This window comes from Blennius ocellaris, assembly GCF_963422515.1.
Source record: "Blennius ocellaris genome assembly, chromosome: 7".
NCBI lineage: Eukaryota > Metazoa > Chordata > Actinopteri > Blenniiformes > Blenniidae > Blennius > Blennius ocellaris.
Window position 1 is genome coordinate 1169259 of NC_137656.1, and position 19296 is coordinate 1188554.

At 43.3% G+C, this 19296-nt stretch overlaps 2 protein-coding genes and 1 long non-coding RNA gene across 3 annotated transcripts; all 3 read right to left on the reverse strand.

Annotated features, from left to right (window-relative positions):
• Window positions 1–2: 2 nt before the first annotated feature.
• LOC308132727 (uncharacterized protein) lies at window positions 3–4973 on the reverse strand (the record flags this gene model as incomplete). The annotated part of the gene is made up of 4 exons (XM_080499908.1): window positions 4731–4973; window positions 3478–3774; window positions 2839–2898; window positions 3–43 (listed from the first exon to the last, which is right to left on the reverse strand). The coding sequence occupies exons 1-4, from the start codon at window positions 4900–4902 to the stop codon at window positions 3–5; spliced, it is 570 nt and encodes a 189-aa protein (XP_080356034.1). The 5' UTR covers window positions 4903–4973.
• A 2336-nt stretch (window positions 4974–7309) lies between these two features.
• LOC308132728 (uncharacterized protein) lies at window positions 7310–11796 on the reverse strand (the record flags this gene model as incomplete). The annotated part of the gene is made up of 4 exons (XM_080499909.1): window positions 7310–8785; window positions 9365–9661; window positions 10908–11301; window positions 11731–11796. 4 exons carry the CDS (start codon window positions 11794–11796, stop codon window positions 7464–7466), a joined length of 2079 nt encoding a protein of 692 aa, XP_080356035.1. The 3' UTR covers window positions 7310–7463.
• Window positions 11797–15175: 3379 nt separating this feature from the next.
• Window positions 15176–17216, reverse strand: LOC308132014. The gene is made up of 3 exons (XR_013936673.1): window positions 17143–17216; window positions 15966–16262; window positions 15176–15386 (listed from the first exon to the last, which is right to left on the reverse strand). It is a non-coding gene; the product is annotated as an uncharacterized lncRNA (long non-coding RNA).
• Window positions 17217–19296: the final 2080 nt, after the last annotated feature.

Genomic DNA, 19296 nt, shown 5'->3' on the forward strand with positions numbered 1-19296 from the left:
TTTTACGGCGGCTGGCAACTATTAAACGCAGCATTATCGCCCCCTAGGGTTCAGGAGTGTGATAACAGAATTCAAACAGAACAAGGACACTTCAGAGGGAAACACCAGACAGGGTGATGTGGACAATGTCGTCCTGAAGAGCCACTTTACATCTTTTATTAAATTGTCCGAGGTATAATGAAGAAAGAACAGCTCTGGAGGCTGAATTGAGAAAAGAAGGAATTCACCAGTTCACAATTAATACTGTCTCAACTCAACTCAACTCAACTTTATTTATAAAGCGCTTTAAGCAGCCGTAGCTGAGACAAAGTGCTGTACATTGAAATAAAAATATAAGAGGCAACATAAAAACATAAAAACAATAAAAAAGTTAAAGCAATAAAAACAATGAGATGGTAGAACAATGAACAAAACATAAAAAGTTAAAACAATTAAAAAAAAAAAAACGAAGAGTCTCAGAGCAGAGTCTCACGCTGAGGTAAAGGCCAAAGAATAAAAATGGGTTTTAAGAAGAGTTTTAAAAATGGACAGTGAGAGTGCTTGTCTAACAGAGAGAGAGGGGGGGGGGGGGGGGGCATTCCAGAGGTTTGGACATGTGGAAACACGTCACAAGATTGCGGCTTCTAACCTGTGTGGGTGTCGTCCGAAACCTCTGATTACATTCCTCAAACAAACGGGCTTAATAAACTCATTCCTCAAACAAACAACGTATCAACGTATTAATGTCACATTTTTCAAAACAAACAAAACAACCTCAGAAACACAAACATTTCCTGAAGCAAAGTTTGAACAGAGTTCAAAGCAGCAACTTTTCCTTTCAACTGGATGAGACCTTGTGATTTTGGGCTCAAGCTGGACTTCCTGAATGAGGCCTCCCGTGGAGTCGTTCATGACGTCGTCTCTTTGACACTTTTAATGTGGTGCAGCAACGAACGACGGCGAGGAAGTCTGTCCCGCATGTGTCACAAGATTACGGCTTCTCACCTGTGTGGGTTCGCTTGTGAACCAACATATTACTCTTTTGGCTGAAACTTTTCCCACATGTGTCACAAGCGTATGGCTTCTCACCTGTGTGGGTTCTCTTGTGAGCCAGCAAAGTACTGCGGAGACTGAAACATTTCCCACATATTTCACAAGAATATGGCTTCTCATCTGTGTGGGTTCTCTTGTGAACCAACAAATGACAGTGCCGACTAAAACTTTTCTCACATGTATCGCAAGAGAACGGCTTCTCACCTGTGTGGGTTATCTTGTGACGCAAAAAGTTACTCTGAAAGCTGAAACTTTTTCCACATGTTTTACAAGGATATGGCTTCTCACCTGTGTGGGTTCTCTTGTGACGCAACAAATTACTCTGATGGCTGAAACTTTTTCCACACGTTTTACAAGGATATGTCTTCTCACCTGTGTGGGTTCTCTTGTGACGCAACAAATTACTCTGATTGCTGAAACTTTTTCCACACGTTTTACAAGGATACGGCTTCTCACCTGTGTGGGTTCTCTTGCGAAGCAACAAAGCCCTGCTCTGTCTGAAACTTTTTCCACATGTTTCACGAGAATACGGCTTCTTATCTCTGTGAATTCTCATGTGGACCAACCTATACCTCTGTTGGCTGAAACTTTTCCCACATACATCACAAGGGTATGGCTTCTCATCTGTGTGAGTTTTGATATGCCTTGACATATACTTGCGTTGGCTGAAACGTTTACCACATGTTTCACAAGAGTACGGCTTCTCACCTGTGTGGGTTCTCTTATGACGCAACAAAGTCCTGCTCTGTCTGAAACTTTTCCCACATATTTCACAAGAGTACGGCTTCTCACCTGTGTGGGTTCTTTTGTGACGCAACAAAGTATCGCCCCGACTGAAACTTTTTCCACATGTTTCACAAGAGTACAGCTTCTCACCTGTGTGGGTTCTCTTGTGAAGCAACAAAGTCTTGCTCTGTCTGAAACTTTTTCCACATGTTTCACAAGAGTACAGCTTCTCACCTGTGTGGGTTCTCTTGTGACGCAACAAAGTCCTGTTGTGTATGAAACTTTTCCCACATTCATCACAAGAGTACGGCTTCTCACCTTTGTGAATTCTCATGTGGACCAACATATTACTCTGTCGGCTGAAACTTTTCCCACATGTTTCACAAAGTATTTTCTTCTCATCAGCGTCGGTTCTTAAGTTCTGACTTAATTTACGTTTCTTACAGACAACTTCACCAGATGTTTCCTCACAAAGAAGCTTTTCACCTTCAGCCTGGTTCTCTGACTCAGGAACCTCGTCCACACGGTCACCAAGAACTATGATGAGTTTCTTCAGTTCTACATTTCTAGTTGGTTCCGAGTCCAGATGTTTAGTCACATGGTGGACTTCAGAGTCATGAGAGAGGAGCTGCTCAGAGTCCGGTTCTTCTTCTGGTTCACTCAGGGAACTTTGCTCATCAATAGAAGGAACCCTGAAGGAACCACCTTCAACCTTCAGTAGAAGCTGCTCTCCCTCCTGGCTGCTACAGAGTTCCTGCTGCTCCTCAATCTGAGGAGGTTCTGCTTCTTCTGGGTACTCTTTGATCTGAGGAGGTTCTGGTTCTTCTGGTTTCTCTTTCATCTGAGGAGGTTCTGGTTCTTCTTTGATCTGTGGACGTTCTGGTTCTTCTGATTCCTCTTTGATCTGTGGAGGTTCTGGTTCTTCTGATTCCTCTTTGATGTGTGGAGGTTCTGGTTCCTCTTTGATGTGTGCAGGTTCTGGTTCCTCTTTGATCTGAGGAGGTTCTGGTTCCTCTTTGATCTGAGGAGGTTCTGGTTCCTCTTTGATCTGTGGAGGTTCTGGTTCTGGTTGTTCTCCACAGGAGTCTGTTTCCTGTTTAAAGAGCTGCTCCTCCCCACAGTCATGATGCTGTCGGAGCTCTGGAGGGACAAAATAGTAGCAGATTACAGGTTAGTTACATTACTTCTACTTCTTCCAGCTTTAAAAACAAAACAATGTAGTTGGACTCCTGTCAACTACGAGAAATTGTTGAAAACCTCCAGAATCTGGGCCCTTTAAGCTCGTTATTGCTATATTATGTTGGTTGCATTCACACACAGTAAGATTGTTTACAATCATTACAGAAACGCTGTGAAACTAATATAGAGGTGAACATACATTTTATACAGTGACGGACATTGTGAAAGTTCTGGCTACTAAAGACAGTAGAGTTCAGAAGGAAGGTTTCTTTGGGGAAACGAGCTCATGTGTTCACTAAAGCGTAATGCTGTGCCGTTGCTGTGATTACACTCCCGCACCAGAGGGGGCGCTGTGGGGTTGAGCTGAAGCAGAGAGTGGAGAAGAAGACCGAGTGTGTTTGGTGAATGAAGGTGATGAAAGATGCTAAAAACACAAGAGACACAAATCCGGCTTCAGTCTGTGGTGGATAAATCAAACAGTCCTAATGATGGAGGTCCTCCACCAGCCACATTCATGTGTTCATTCACACTCTGACACACCTGTTCTGTGCAGCTTGATCTGAGGCGTCCAAATGAGTTCCAGAAGTTTGTGTTGATGGAGAATCTCCTCCTCGTACTGGACCATGGTGGGTTGAAACAGGGTGAATATTTCCACAGCAGCAGCAGTGAGTCTCTGGCTGGTCCAGTCTCTCACGGAGTCCAGGGAATCGTCACGTCCACCATCAGTGACGGTGTCCTCCACCAGACCCTCCTCCTCTTTAATGGCTGGAGCTTCATGTTCCTCCTGCTGCAGACTGGAGCTCGTCTTCTGCTGACCAGCGTGTCGCTGTGGACTCTCTGGAGGGAAAGCAGACAAAAGTCACTGGTGTGATGGAGGCGAGTGTTTTACAGTGATGGATGGACGAGACGGGACAGGCTGCGTTTGAAATACAAACATTCAGAAAGCCAGAGTGTGACAGTCGCTGTGTGCTTTGAAAAATAAGAGGAGAACAAAGTGTGGATGCATCATTAACTTCTCCGACTTCTGAAATGTTGGTGGGAATTTTCCAGTTTGACCTGGTTCACAACTAGGATTTTTTTCCAGCAACACTTGAACGCATCATCAGTGAAAAGAATATTTGATATTTCAGAACCTTATATAAGTAGTTTGTGGATTGAACAAATCATCCTTTATCTAAATTGACAACCATTCCAGGGGAGGTGATTGCAGCTTTTATTTTGAAATCAGTTGGCGGAAATAGTACACTGCATCGTTGATTCTTCACAGAAGCCGACAGCCGCACAGCTCACTTGACTACTTTTTTGAAACTGCGGGCTGGTTTGACCACAGTTTATTACTGGAGTCACCGTAATGTCTCCATTATTATTATTGTTATTAGAGAGTCACTGTAATGTCTCCATTATTATTATTGTTATTAGAGAGTCACCGTAATGTCTCCTTTATTGTTATTGTTATTAGAGAGTCACCGTAATGTCTCCTTTATTATTATTGTTATTAGAGAGTCACCGTAATGTCTCCATTCTAAACACGAAGCAGCACAAACCAGTCATGTTAGCTCAGACTGAGTGTCAATAAGTCACTTCCTCCACTGGCAAACAACACAAACACCGTTTGTTTCGTTTCTCAGACAGATTCTCCGTTTAACCTTGAAAGTTTCTGCTTTAAAGTCACTCCTGTTGTTTCACTGTGAACCAGAATTGCAGCTGCAGCCTCGTTTCTGTCTGCGAGCTTCAAAACAAACGTAACGATCCTCCAGCAGCCACATCACGTGTTCATTCTCACGTTTCCATACCTGTTCTGTGGAACACGATTCCAGGTTTCCCGCTGAGTTGAAGACGTTTGCGTTGCCGGACAATCTCCTCCTCGTACTGGACGATAGTTTGTTGAAACACGGTGAATATTTCTCCAGCAGCAGCAGCGAGTCGCTCGTTGATAAACTCTCTCAAAGCCTGAACTGAACTCATTGTTGCTGCAGGAGATGAAATATTTCCTCCGGGAGACTCGACAACACTACGAGGAAACTGTGGAGCTTCAAACCGCCTCCACAGCTGCTGCTTCTCCTTCTTTGTTCTTCTTCTCCTCCTTCTTCTTCTCCTTCTACTTCTCCTTCTCCCCCCGCAACTTTTTCTTCTTCTTCTTCTTCTTCTCCGTCTCCTTATTCTTCTTCGTTGTATTTTACGGCGGCTGGCAACTATTAAACGGAGCATTTTTCGCCCCCTAGGGTTCAGCAGTGTGATAACAGAATGTTGCTGCACTGAAGCCACATATTCGTCAGCTTTATGCAAAACTTGACTCACTTCTGTACAGAATAACCCTTATAACCTGTAAATTAAAACAAAATCAAATGCTGTATAAAGGCAAAGGTTCACATAAAATAACCCATTTATCATCAAGCTGTAGTGAGTTTTACATAATTCCCCCGCGGAAACTAAGTTAAGTAGATGGGTTCCGGTGGGACTGTTTATACTGGTGCACTGGCGGTTGTGTTTTTAGCTTAGTTAGCTTAGTTAGCAGCCGCCGAGTGGAGAGCCACGTTCCGTTCCCATTCTTTATTCCCTCTGCTTAATGTCAATAAAACTGCCGTCGTTGGCACCGTCTTTCGACACGCTGCCTCCGACTCCGGTTCCTGCGCTACAAAGCTCTGATTGTTGAGTCTCATGATCACTTTGAGACCTTAGTTATTTAGCGCACTTGGCGGCTGACATTAACACGATAGGTTTGATGTGTTGTGTGTTTGAGTAACATAATTAGTCCCGTTAAATGTGTGTTTGAGTAACATAGTTAGTCCCGTTAAATGTGTGTTTGAAAGGCACGGGCGCAGTTTGTAAGCACGAGCGTGCAAGTGTTTACATCACGTGAGCGATAGAGTCGCTTTGAGCATGCTCAGTAGGAGTGGGGCATTCTGGGTAATATAGTCTTTTGAGCAATCTCCGCTATAATGAATGTGAATGACAATCTCGACTGAAGAAGGTTATTTCTTTAAATAATGATGTTCAAAGAATCTGTTGTGATTGTTTGTATTTTATCACTTCCATGTTTATGACCTGTGTACCTGTGTACCTGTGTACCTGTGTACCTGTGACCTGTGTACCTGTATAAGTTATGCATAGTGAATAAACCCTCACTGGCCTGTCTGAGTCAGACTGGGGTCCCGGGGCCTGCAGGAGCCAGCAGCTTCAGCCAGTGACTGGTTGCTCGGTTGACCCCTGGGGTCGCCACGGGAAGGGAGGTTGGAGTTCAGCTTGATACACTCATATCATGAGTGTGAGAGAGAAAAACAAAACAGACAGGAGTTCAATCTCTCACGAGCAAACGAGACGTTGTGGTACAGCAGTGTTCTGCAAATCAAAACACTTCCAATCAGTTAGAAGCAGCTAAATATCCAAGTTTCCTTTATTGTTCTGTTCTCACCCCCCTTTTTTTGTTTTGCTTCTTCAGAGCAAGCAGTAAGGGGGGTCGTTGTGGGGAAAGCGTGAGGGTGGAGCGTCAACAGTGGATTTATTTCTATAACCCCTTTAAATGTATATTCTACACCTTCAGTCCTATTTAATGTCCCGTCTCAGAGGAACATCACAACAAAACAGACGTGAGGCCTTCCTAAATAACCTCAAGGTTTGCGGCCCACTTTCTACCGTACTGTGGCCATTGTCACACATTTATACATGTATCTACCATTTGTCATCATGTGTGCACACTCAGTTTCTCAATGCATCTCATCTTCATTAATCAACGTTCACTAGTTCATGTTTGAAAACTTGAGTCTAACAGTTATCCATGTAGTAAAGGCGCCTAACTACCTAAACTTGCGCTGCGTAATCAACACACCTACTGATCAATCTGCTTCCTCTACTGAGTGTAGGATCTGTCTCATGTTCTAGAGTCCAAATGGTCCTGCATGGACCTTCCTGATAAGGTATGAGTGACGGTAACATCCCATCAGGACGGCTGGTCGTCGTCCAGGACAAGTTCTACAACCTAAGTTGATACAAGAGAAAGCAAAACTGACCTCAAAGTATCTGTTATCTGGTGAAAGCCGTTAAAATGTAGACGTCACAGCATGTGAAACTACTCTGGTCTAATGTCATGGCGCCAGACCAAGGTGGCACCAAGTTCTCCTCAGTAGTTCTTCCTGCGTGGCGTGAAAAGAGTGAAAAGTTCAACTACGACTCGTTCATGTTGAATAAAAAACAAACACTGAAGAACAAAACTCACTGGATTCATGTCAAGGTTTTAATGACATTTCTTCAAAGTTCACATTTGCTCATACAACGTCTTTAATGTCACATTTTTGAAAACAAACAAAACAACCCCAGAAACACAAACATTTCCTGAAGCAAAGCTTGAACAGAGTTCAAAGCAGCAATGTTTCCTTTCAACTGGATGAGACCTTGTGATTTTGGGCTCAAGCTGGACTTCCTGAATGAGGCCTCCCGTGGAGTCGTTCATGACGTCGTCTCTTTGACACTTTGAATGTGGTGCAGCAACGAACGACGGCGAGGAAGTCTGTCCCGCATGTGTCACAAGATTACGGCTTCTCACCTGTGTGGGTTCTCTTGTGAACCAACAAATGACTCAGACGGCTAAAACTTTTTCCACATGTTTTACAAGGATATGGCTTCTCACCTGTGTGGGTTCTCATGTGAACCAACAAATTACTCTGAAAGCTGAAACTTTTTCCACATGTTTTACAAGGATATGGCTTCTCACCTGTGTGGGTTCTTTTGTGAATCAACAAAGCACTGCGCCGACTGAAACTTTTCTGACATGTATCACAAGAGAACGGCTTCTCACCTGTGTGGCTTCTCTTGTGACGACACAAATCATTGCTCTGAATGAAACTTTTCCCACATATTTCACAAGAATACGGCTTCTCACCTGTGTGAGTTCTCCTGTGACGCAACAAATGATTGCCCCCACTGAAACTTTTCCCACATGAATCACAAGAGTATGGCTTCTCACCTGTGTGAATTCTCATGTGGATCAACAAACTACCCTGTCGGCTGAAACGTCTCCCACAGAGTTCACAAAGTATTTTCTTCTCATCAGCGTCGGTTCTTAAGTTCTGACTTAATTTACGTTTCTTACAGACAATTCCACCAGATGTTTCCTCACAAAGAAGCTTTTCACCTTCAGCCTGGTTCTCTGACTCAGGAACCTCGTCCACACGGTCACCAAGAACTATGATGAGTTTCTTCAGCTCTACATTTCTAGTTGGTTCCGAGTCCAGATGTTTAGTCACATGGTGGACTTCAGAGTCATGAGAGAGGAGCTGCTCAGAGTCCGGTTCTTCTTCTGGTTCACTCAGGGAACTTTGCTCCTCAATAGAAGGAACCCTGAAGGAACCAACTTCAACCTTCAGTAGAAGCTGCTCTCCCTCCTGGCTGCTACCGAGTTCCTGCTGCTCCTCAATCTGAGGAGGTTCTGGTTCTTCTGGTTCCTCTTTGATGTGTGGAGGTTCTGGTTCCTCTTTGATGTGTGCAGGTTCTGGTTCCTCTTTGATCTGAGGAGGTTCTGGTTCATCTGGTTTCTCTTTAATCTGTGGAGGTTCTGGTTCCTCTTTGATCTGTTGGGGTTCTGGTTCTTCTTTGATCTGTGAAGGTTCTGGTTCCTCTTTGATCTGTGGAGATTCTGGTTCCTCTTTGATCTGTGAAGGTTCTGGTTCCTCTTTGATCTGTGGAGGTTCTGGTTCCTCTTTGCTCTGAGGAGGTTCTGGTTCTTCTGGTTCCTCTTTGATCTGTGCAGGTTCTGGTTCCTCTTTGATCTGAGGAGGTTCTGGTTGTTCTCCACAGGAGTCTGTTTCCTGTCTAAAGAGCTGCTCCTCCCCACAGTCATGATGCTGTCGGAGCTCTGGAGGGACAAAATAGTAGCAGATTACAGGTTAGTTACATTACTTCTACTTCTTCCAACTTTAAAAACAAAACAATGTAGTTGGACTCCTGTCAACTACGAGAAATTGTTGAAAACCTCTAGAATCTGGGCCCTTTAAGCTCGTCATTGCTATATTATGTTGGTTGCATTCACACACAGTAAGATTGTTTACAATCATTACAGAAACGCTGTGAAACTAATATAGAGGTGAACATACATTTTATACAGTGACGGACATTGTGAAAGTTGTGGCTACTAAAGACAGTAGAGTTCAGAAGGAAGGTTTCTTTGGGGAAACGAGCTCATGTGTTCACTAAAGCGTAATGCTGTGCCGTTGCTGTGATTACACTCCCGCACCAGAGGGGGCGCTGTGGGGTTGAGCTGAAGCAGAGAGTGGAGAAGAAGACCGAGTGTGTTTGGTGAATGAAGGTGATGAAAGATGCTAAAAACACAAGAGACACAAATCCGTCTTCAGTCTGTGGTGGATAAATCAAACAGTCCTAATGATGGAGGTCCTCCACCAGCCACATTCATGTGTTCATTCACACTCTGACACACCTGTTCTGTGCAGCTTGATCTGAGGCGTCCAAATGAGTTCCAGAAGTTTGTGTTGATGGAGAATCTCCTCCTCGTACTGGACCATGGTGGGTTGAAACAGGGTGAATATTTCCACAGCAGCAGCAGTGAGTCTCTGGCTGGTCCAGTCTCTCACGGAGTCCAGGGAATCGTCACGTCCACCATCAGTGACGGTGTCCTCCACCAGACCCTCCTCCTCTTTAATGGCTGGAGCTTCATGTTCCTCCTGCTGCAGACTGGAGCTCGTCTTCTGCTGACCAGCGTGTCGCTGTGGACTCTCTGGAGGGAAAGCAGACAAAAGTCACTGGTGTGATGGAGGCGAGTGTTTTACAGTGATGGATGGACGAGACGGGACAGGCTGCGTTTGAAATACAAACATTCAGAAAGCCAGAGTGTGACAGTCGCCGTGTGCTTTGAAAAATAAGAGGAGAACAAAGTGTGGATGCATCATTAACTTCTCCCACTTCTGAAATGTTGGTGGGAAGTTTCCAGTTTGACCTGGTTCACAACTAGGATTTTTTTCCAGCAACACTTGAACGCATCATCAGTGAAAAGAATATTTGATATTGCACACAAACTCTAATTAAATTAACCTTTAGTCCATCTACGTTTCTCATTCGGCTTTTTTATTTAATTACTTACATTTGGCTTTGCTTTGCTCTATGTTTTGTGTGCATCTATTTAAATGTATTTGATTTTGTTGTTATAGATTTGAATAATCACATTTTTGTCCATGTCTGAAATAAGCCTGCCTTCTATACAAAATAAAAATCAATTCAGAACCTTATATAAGTAGTTTCTAGATTGAATAAATCATTCTTTATCTAAACTGACAACCATTCCAGGGGAGGTGATTGCAGCTTTTATTTTGAAATCAGTTGGCGGAAATAGTACGCTGCATCGTTGATTCTTCACAGAAGCCGACAGCCGCACAGCTCACTTGACTACTTTTTTGAAACTGCGGGCTGGTTTGACCACAGTTTATTACTGGAGTCACTGTAATGTCTCCATTATTATTATTAGAGAGTCACCGTAATGTCTCCATTATTATTATTGTTATTAGAGAGTCACCGTAATGTCTCCATTATTATTATTGTTATTAGAGAGTCACCGTAATGTCTCCTTTATTATCATTGTTATTAGAGAGTCACCGTAATGTCTCCTTTATGATTATTGTTATTAGAGAGTCACCGTAATGTCTCCTTTATTATTATTGTTATTAGAGAGGCACCTTAATGTCTCCATTGTAAACACGAAGCAGCACAAACCAGTCATGTTAGCATGTTAGCTCAGACTGAGTGTCAATAAGTCACTTCCTCCACTGGCAAACAACACAAACACCGTTCGCTTCGTTTCTCAGACAGATTCTCCGTTTAACCCCGAAACTTTCTGCTTTAAAGTCACTCCTGTTGTTTCACTGTGAACCAGAACTGCAGCTGCAGCCTCGTTTCTGTCTGCGAGCTTCAAAACAAACGTAACGATCCTCCAGCAGCCACATCACGTGTTCATTCTCACGTTTCCATACCTGTTCTGTGGAACACGATTCCAGGTTTCCCGCTGAGTTGAAGAAGTTTGCGTTGCCGGACAATCTCCTCCTCGTACTGGACGATAGTTTGTTGAAACACGGTGAATATTTCTCCAGCAGCAGCAGCGAGTCGCTCGTTGATAAACTCTCTCAAAGCCTGAACTGAACTCATTGTTGCTGCAGGAGATGAAATATTTCCTCCGGGAGACTCGACAACACTACGAGGAAACTGTGGAGCTTCAAACCGCCTCCACAGCTGCTGCTTCTCTTCTTTATTCTCCTCCTTCTTCTCATCCTTCTTCTCATTCTTCTTCTTCTTCTTCTCCTTCTCCTTCTCCTCCCGCAACTTTTTCTTCTTCTTCTTCTTCTTCTCCTTCTCCGGCTCCTTCTTCTTCTTCGTTGTATTTTACGGCGGCTGCCAACTATTAAACGGAGCATTATCGCCCCCTAGGGTTCAGCAGTGTGATAACAGAATGTTGCTGCACTGAAGCCACATATTCGTCAGCTTTATGCAAAACTTGACTCACTTATGTACAGAATAACTCTTATTACCTGTAAAATAAAACAAAATCAAATGCAGTATAAAGGCAAAGGTTCACATAAAACAACCTATTTATCATCAAGCTGTAGTGAGTTTTACATAATTCATCAGCGGAACATAAGTTACGTACATGGGTTGCGGTGGGACTGTTTATACTGGTGCACTGGTGGTTGTGTTTTTAGCTTAGTTAGCTTAGTTAGCAGCCGCCGAGTGGAGAGCCACGTTCCGTTCCCATTCTTTATTCCCTCTGCTTAATGTCAATAAAACTGCCGTCGTTGGCACCGTCTTTCGACACGCCGCCTCCGACTCCGGTTCCTGCGCTACAAAGCTCTGATTGTTGAGTCTCATGATCACTTTGAGACCTTAGTTGTTTAGCTAACTTGGCGGCTGACATTAACACGATAGGTTTGATGTGTTGTGTGTTTGAGTAACATAGTTAGTCCCGTTAAATGTGTGTTTGAAAGGCACGGGCGTAGTTTGTGAGCACGAGCGTGCAAGTGTTTACATCACGTGAGTTATAGTGTCGCTTTGAGCATGCTCAGTAGGAGTGGATCATTCTGGGTAATGTAGTCTTTTGAGCAATCTCCGCTATAATGAATGTGAATGACAATCTCGACTGAAGAAGGTTATTTCATTAAATAATGATGTTCAAAGAATCTGTTGTGATTGTTTGTGTTTTATCACTTCCATGTTTATGACCTGTGTACCTGTGTACCTGTGTAAGTTATGCATAGTGAATAAACCCTCACTGGCCTGTCTGAGTCAGACTGGGGTCCCGGGGCCTGCAGGAGCCAGCAGCTTCAGCCAGTGACTGGTTGCTCGGTTGACCCCTGGGGTCGCCACGGGAAGGGAGGTTGGAGTTCAGCTTGATACACTCATATCATGAGTGTGAGAGAGAGAAACAAAACACACAGGAGTTCAATCTCTCGCGAGCAAACGAGACGTTGTGGTACAGCAGCGTTATGCAAATCAAAACACTTCCAATCAGTTAGAAGCAGCTAAATATCCAAGTTTCCTTTATTGTTCTGTTCTCACCCCCCTTTTTTTTTTTTTACTTCTTATGAGCAAGTGGGATGGGAGGTGTCCTTGTGGGGAAAGCGTGAGGGTGGAGCGTCAACAGTGGATTTATTTCTATAACCCCTTTAAACGTATATTCTACACCTTCAGTCCTATTTAATGTCCCGTCTCAGAGGAACATCACAACAAAACAGACCTGAGGCCTTCCTAAATAACTTCAGGGTTTGCGGCCCACTTTCTACCGTACTGTGACCATTGTCACACATTTATACACGTATCTACCATTTGTCATCACGTGTGCACACTCAGTTTCTCAATGCATCTCATCTTCATTAATCAACGTTCACTAGTTTATGTTTGAAAACTTGAGTCTAACAGTTATCCATGTAGTAAAGGCGCCTAACTACCTAAACTTGCGCTGCGTAATCAACACACCTACTGATCAATCTGCTTCCTCTACTGAGTGTAGGATCTGTCTCATGTTCTAGAGTCCAAATGGTCCTGCATGGACCTTCCTGATAAGGTATGAGTGACGGTAACATCCCATCAGGACGGCTGGTCGTCGTCCAGGACAAGTTTTACAACCTAAGTTGATACAAGAGAAAGCAAAACTGACCTCAAAGTATCTGTTATCTGGTGAAAGCCGTTAAAATGTAGACGTCACAGCATGTGAAACTACTCTGGTCTAATGTCATGGCGCCAGACCAAGGTGGCACCAAGTTCTCCTCAGTAGTTCTTCCTGCGTGGCGTGAAAAGAGTGAAAAGTTCAACTACGACTCGTTCATGTTGAATAAAAAACAAACACTGAAGAACAAAACTCCCTGGATTCATGTCAACGTTTTAATGACATTTCTTCAAAGTTCACATTTGCTCATACAACGTCTTTAGTGTCACATTTTTTCAAACAAACAAACAAAACAACCCCAGAAACACAAACATTTCCTGAAGCAAAGTTTGAACAGAGTTCAAAGCAGCAACGTTTCCTTTCAACTGGATGAGACCTTGTGATTTTGGGCTCAAGCTGGACTTCCTGAATGAGGCCTCCCGTGGAGTCGTTCATGACGTCGTCTCTTTGACACTTTTAATGTGGTGCAGCAACGAACGACGGCGAGGAAGTCTGTCCCGCATGTGTCACAAGATTACGGCTTCTCACCTGTGTGGGTTCTCTTGTGAACCAACAAATTACTCTGATGGCTGAAATGTTTTCCACGTTTCACAAGAGTACGGGTTCTCACCTGCGTGGGTTCTTTTGTGAATCAACAAATCAACTGTCTGACTGAAACTTTTCCCACATGTGTCACAAGTGAAGGGCTTCTCACTTGTGTGGGTTCTCTTGTGACGCAACAAAATAATGCCCCGACTGAAACTTTTTCCACATGTTTCACAAGAATACGGCTTCTCACCTGTGTGGGTTCTCTTGTGATCCAACAAAGTACTGCCCTGACTGAAACTTTTTCCACATGTTTCACAAGAATACGGCTTCTCACCTGTGTGGGTTCTCTTGTGATCCAACAATTGACTCTTATGTCTGAAACTTTTTCCACATGTTTCACAAGGATACGGCTTCTCACCTGTGTGGGTTCTCTTGTGAACCAACAAATGACTCTTATGTCTGAAACTTTGTCCACATGTTTCACAAGAATACGGCTTCTCACCTGTGTGGGTTCTCTTGTGAAGCAACAAAGTACTGCCCTGATTGAAACTTTTCCCACATATTTCACACGAATATGGCTTCTCACCTGTGTGGGCTCTCTTGTGAACCAACAAAGAACTGCCCTGACTGAAACTTTTCCCACATATTTCACAAGAATACGACTTCTCACCTGTGTGGGTTCTCTTGTGAACCAACAAAGTATCACGCCGACTGAAACTTTTTCCACATGTTTCACAAGGATACGGCTTCTCACCTGTGTGGGTTCTCTTGTGAAGCAACAAAGCACTGCCCTGACTAAAACATCTTCCACATGTTTCACAAGGATACGGCTTCTCACCTGTGTGGGTTCTCTTGTGAAGCAACAAAGCACTGCCCTGACTGAAACTTCTTCCACATGTTTCACAAGAATACGACTTCTCATCAGCGTCGGTTCGTAAATTCTGACTTAATTTACGTTTCTTACAGACAATTTCACCAGATGTTTCCTCACAAAGAAGCTTTTCACCTTCAGCCTGGTTCTCTGACTCAGGAACCTCGTCCACACGGTCACCAGGAACTATGATGAGTTTCTTCAGCTCTACATTTCTAGTTGGTTCTGAGTCCAGATGTTTAGTCACATGGTGGACTTCAGAGTCATGAGAGAGGAGCTGCTCAGAGTCCGGTTCTTCTTCTGGTTCACTCAGGGAACTTTGCTCCTCAATAGAAGGAACCCAAAAGGAACCACCTTCAACCTTCAGTAGAAGCTGCTCTCCCTCCTGGCTGCTACCGAGTTCCTGCTGCTCCTCAATCTGAGGTGGTTCTGGTTCTTCTGGTTCCTCTTTGATCTGTGGAGGTTCTGGTTCTTCTGGCTCCTCTTTGATCTGTGGAGGTTCTGGTTCATCTTTGATCTGAGGAGGTTCTGGTTCTTCTTTGATCTGTGGGGTTTCTGGTGCTTCTGGCTCCTCTTTGATCTGAGGGGGTTCTGGTTCCTCTTTGATCTGAGGGGTTTCTGGTACTTCTGGTTCCTCTTTGATCTGAGGAGGTTCTGGTTCTTCTGGTTCCTCTTTGATCTGTGGGGTTTCTGGTTCTTCTGGTTCCTCTTTGATCTGTGGAGGTTCTGGTTCCTCTTTGATCTGAGCAGGTTCTGGTTCTTCTGGTTCCTCTTTGATCTGTGGAGGTTCTGGTTCCTCTTTGATCTGAGGAGGTTCTGGTTCTGGTTGTTCTCCACAGGAGTCTGTTTCCTGTTTAAAGAGCTGCTCCTCCCCACAGTCATGATGCTGTCGGAGCTCTGGAGGGACAAAATAGTAGCAGATTACAGGTTAGTTACATTACTTCTACTTCTTCCAGCTTTAAAAACAAAACAATGTAGTTGGACTCCTGTCAACTACGAGAAATTGTTGAAAACCTCTAGAATATGGGCACTTTAAGCTCGTTATTGCTATATTATGTTGGTTGCATTCACACACAGTAAGATTGTTTACAATCATTACAGAAACGCTGTGAAACTAATATAGAGGTGAACATACATTTTATACAGTGACGGACATTGTGAAAGTTCTGGCTACTAAAGACAGTAGAGTTCAGAAGGAAGGTTTCTTTGGGGAAACGAGCTCATTTGTTCACTAAAGCGTAATGCTGTGCCGTTGCTGTGATTACACTCCCGCACCAGAGGGGGCGCTGTGGGGTTGAGCTGAAGCAGAGAGTGGAGAAGAAGACCGAGTGTGTTTGGTGAATGAAGGTGATGAAAGATGCTCAAAACACAAGAGACACAAATCCGGCTTCAGTCTGTGGTGGATAAATCAAACAGTCCTAATGATGGAGGTCCTCCACCAGCCACATTCATGTGTTCATTCACACTCTGACACACCTGTTCTGTGCAGCTTGATCTGAGGCGTCCAAATGAGTTCCAGAAGTTTGTGTTGATGGAGAATCTCCTCCTCGTACTGGACCATGGTGGGTTGAAACAGGGTGAATATTTCCACAGCAGCAGCAGTGAGTCTCTGGCTGGTCCAGTCTCTCACGGAGTCCAGGGAATCGTCACGTTCACCATCAGTGACGGTGTCCTCCACCAGACCCTCCTCCTCTTTAATGGCTGGAGCTTCATGTTCCTCCTGCTGCAGACTGGAGCTCGTCTTCTGCTGACCAGCGTGTCGCTGTGGACTCTCTGGAGGGAAAGCAGACAAAAGTCACTGGTGTGATGGAGGCGAGTGTTTTACAGTGATGGATGGACGAGACGGGACAGGCTGCGTTTGAAAGACAAACATTCAGAAAGCCAGAGTGTCAGTCGCCGTGTGCTTTGAAAAATAAGAGGAGAACAAAGTGTGGATGCATCATTAACTTCTCCGACTTCTGAAATGTTGGTAGGAAGTTTCCAGTTTGACCTGGTTCACAACTAGGATTTTTTCCCAGCAACACTTGAACGCATCATCACCATCATCGTTATTATTATTATTGTTATTAGAGAGTCACCGTAATGCCTCCATTATATTATATATATATACGTTATATTAAATTTTTTAAAGGTATTTTATTTTGAAATGCGACATCATATCAAAATAGAAATTAAAATAAAGTTTTACTTAATATCACATTGAAAATAGAAAAGAATATTTGATATTCCACACAAACGTCCGTACGTTCGAACGTTTCTACCTATATCTCGGCAACCCCTGGGCCCACAGTGACCAAACTTCACATGTGGATACATCTCAGAGGGGGAAGGGATACTATGGTGACCTTGACCTAATTTGCATTAGGCTCTGGAGACGTATTTTGACATAGCTTATGGAGAAGACCTTTCAGATTCTACATTATTATCTACTAGGACCCATGGAACACCCTTTAGTGTACCAAGTGTGCTGCCTTAGAACTGGCTTTGTGAGAAAATAGAAAGCCCTCCGGCGGGGGATTAGCCGAGCAACGGCCTTATTGTTTCACTGTGAACCAGAACTGCAGCTGCAGCCTCGTTTCTGTCTGCGAGCTTCAAAACAAACGTAACGATCCTCCAGCAGCCACATCACGTGTTCATTCTCACGTTTCCATACCTGTTCTGTGGAACACGATTCCAGGTTTCCCGCTGAGTTGAAGACGTTTGCGTTGCCGGACAATCTCCTCCTCGTACTGGATGATAGTTTGTTGAAACACGGTGAATATTTCTCCAGCAGCAGCAGCGAGTCGCTCGTTGATAAACTCTCTCAAAGCCTGAACTGAACTCATTGTTGCTGCAGGAGATGAAATATTTCCTCCGGGAGACTCGACAACACTACGAGGAAACTGTGGAGCTTCAAACCGCCTCCAGAGCTGCTGCTTCTCCTTCTTTATTATTCTCCTTCTTCTTCTTCTTCTCCTCCGTCTCCGTCTTCTTCTTCTTCGTTGTATTTTACGGCGGCTGGCAACTATTAAACGCAGCATTATCGCCCCCTAGGGTTCAGGAGTGTGATAACAGAATTCAAACAGAACAAGGACACTTCAGAGGGAAACACCAGACAGGGTGATGTGGACAATGTCGTCCCGAAGAGCCACTTTACATGTTTTATTAAATTGTCCGAGGTATAATGAAGAAAGAACAGTTCTGGAGGCTGATTTGTATTTTTTTTTTACGGCAGGTGGCAACTATTAAATGGAGCATTATTGCCCCCTATCCGTTTTTTTTTTGTTTGTTTGTTTGTTATTTTACCAAACGTAGCAAAACAAAAATTACATTGCTGTTTGTCAATGTAAGGAAATAAAAATATATACTTGCAGCATAAATATGTGTTTTGCGGTGCGCGTGTATGGAAAACTACGGTGGCCGTGGAGGTCAGAATAAAAAATAAAAAAAATCACACTGAAAATGAGCAGCAGAATGTTTCAATGGATCGTAGCTGATGAAGACAAATATGTTTGAAAAAGCGAAGTAAATTCATAGAAAGATATATATCCTTCTGCTGCATTTTTGACACGTAAGATATTTTTTAGACTAAGGTTAAATTTTGGTTACAACAATTGTTCTTTCTGTGACAAAGACATTGAAATTATTATATTTTAGCCTGCATATTTTAGCATGTGTAATTCTGACAAATAAAGCGACTTTGACCTGAAACAACTGCGCATCTGTCAGAAATTCAATTCGTGATTTGGCCTTTAACACAATTTTAATGACTTTTGGTTTTGTTAAGTAAAAAACAAAACCAAATTTGCACGCACTTCATAGGAAACTATGTAAAACTTTGCAGTGTAATATGTTATTTTAATCATAGAGAAACCCTGGCCTGTAAAAAAAAACAAAAAAAACAGAAATCTCCAAAAATCCTTTTCTATCTTTAAAAATATATATATATTTTTTTTACTTGTTCTACACATATTGTCTTCATAAGGCTGTCCATGGTTTTGAACTTCCGGTTGGATGGTTGACACAAATAACAGACCAGCCTGCTTGGGGCCTGAACTCTGGAACTCACTTTAAAGTCTCATGTAAAAACTTTTAAACGAGCGTATCATCTATGTCAGTCTGCTGTAAATGTGGGAATATCTGTTTTTAGTGCTATTAATACGTCTGCACGTTCAAGTTAAAGGACATCAATTGGCTGTTTTTGTTTCACGTTTACTCCAGCAACGTTTTGAAAATGATGGAAGAAAAGAGAAACACTGATCAGTCACTGCCCAGTGTCATTCTCATGTGCGACCACTGGAGGGCGCTGCTGATTGTTTTTTCTAATGACGCCGTGGCTGCAGAGATCAAAATGCCATTTCGCTTCATAATGGGACAACAAAACGTTCTAGGTGGACAGACGACCACGTTGCATTGTAGTGGCATTTCAGAAAAGTTGCATTCCCCCCCCCCCCCCTGTTTACACAGAGACGGAGCGTTTTCGAAAAAAGGGACCCGTTCTCAAAAAGTTTTTTTTTTTTTGCCAGCGGCTCCTAAACCAACTTCAGCGGCTCCAAGTGCCATTGTTGTTTAAACCGACTCCCAAAAATGCAACAAAAGTTTTCGGTTTTCACTTGAAAATGTTGTCGTATAAATGGGGCCTTTTTAAATGACGAGCTGAATCACAAAATGACTGTCAAACTGCCAATTGTGCAATAATACATATTAGAAAATACCACCAGCTGTCAGTTAGCGTTTCTCATCAGTCCTATGAGCAGTAAAATCTGCAAAATTAATCCTGTTTTATTGGTCGTTATTTCAAGCGTAAGCTTTTTTTTTCAATGACATT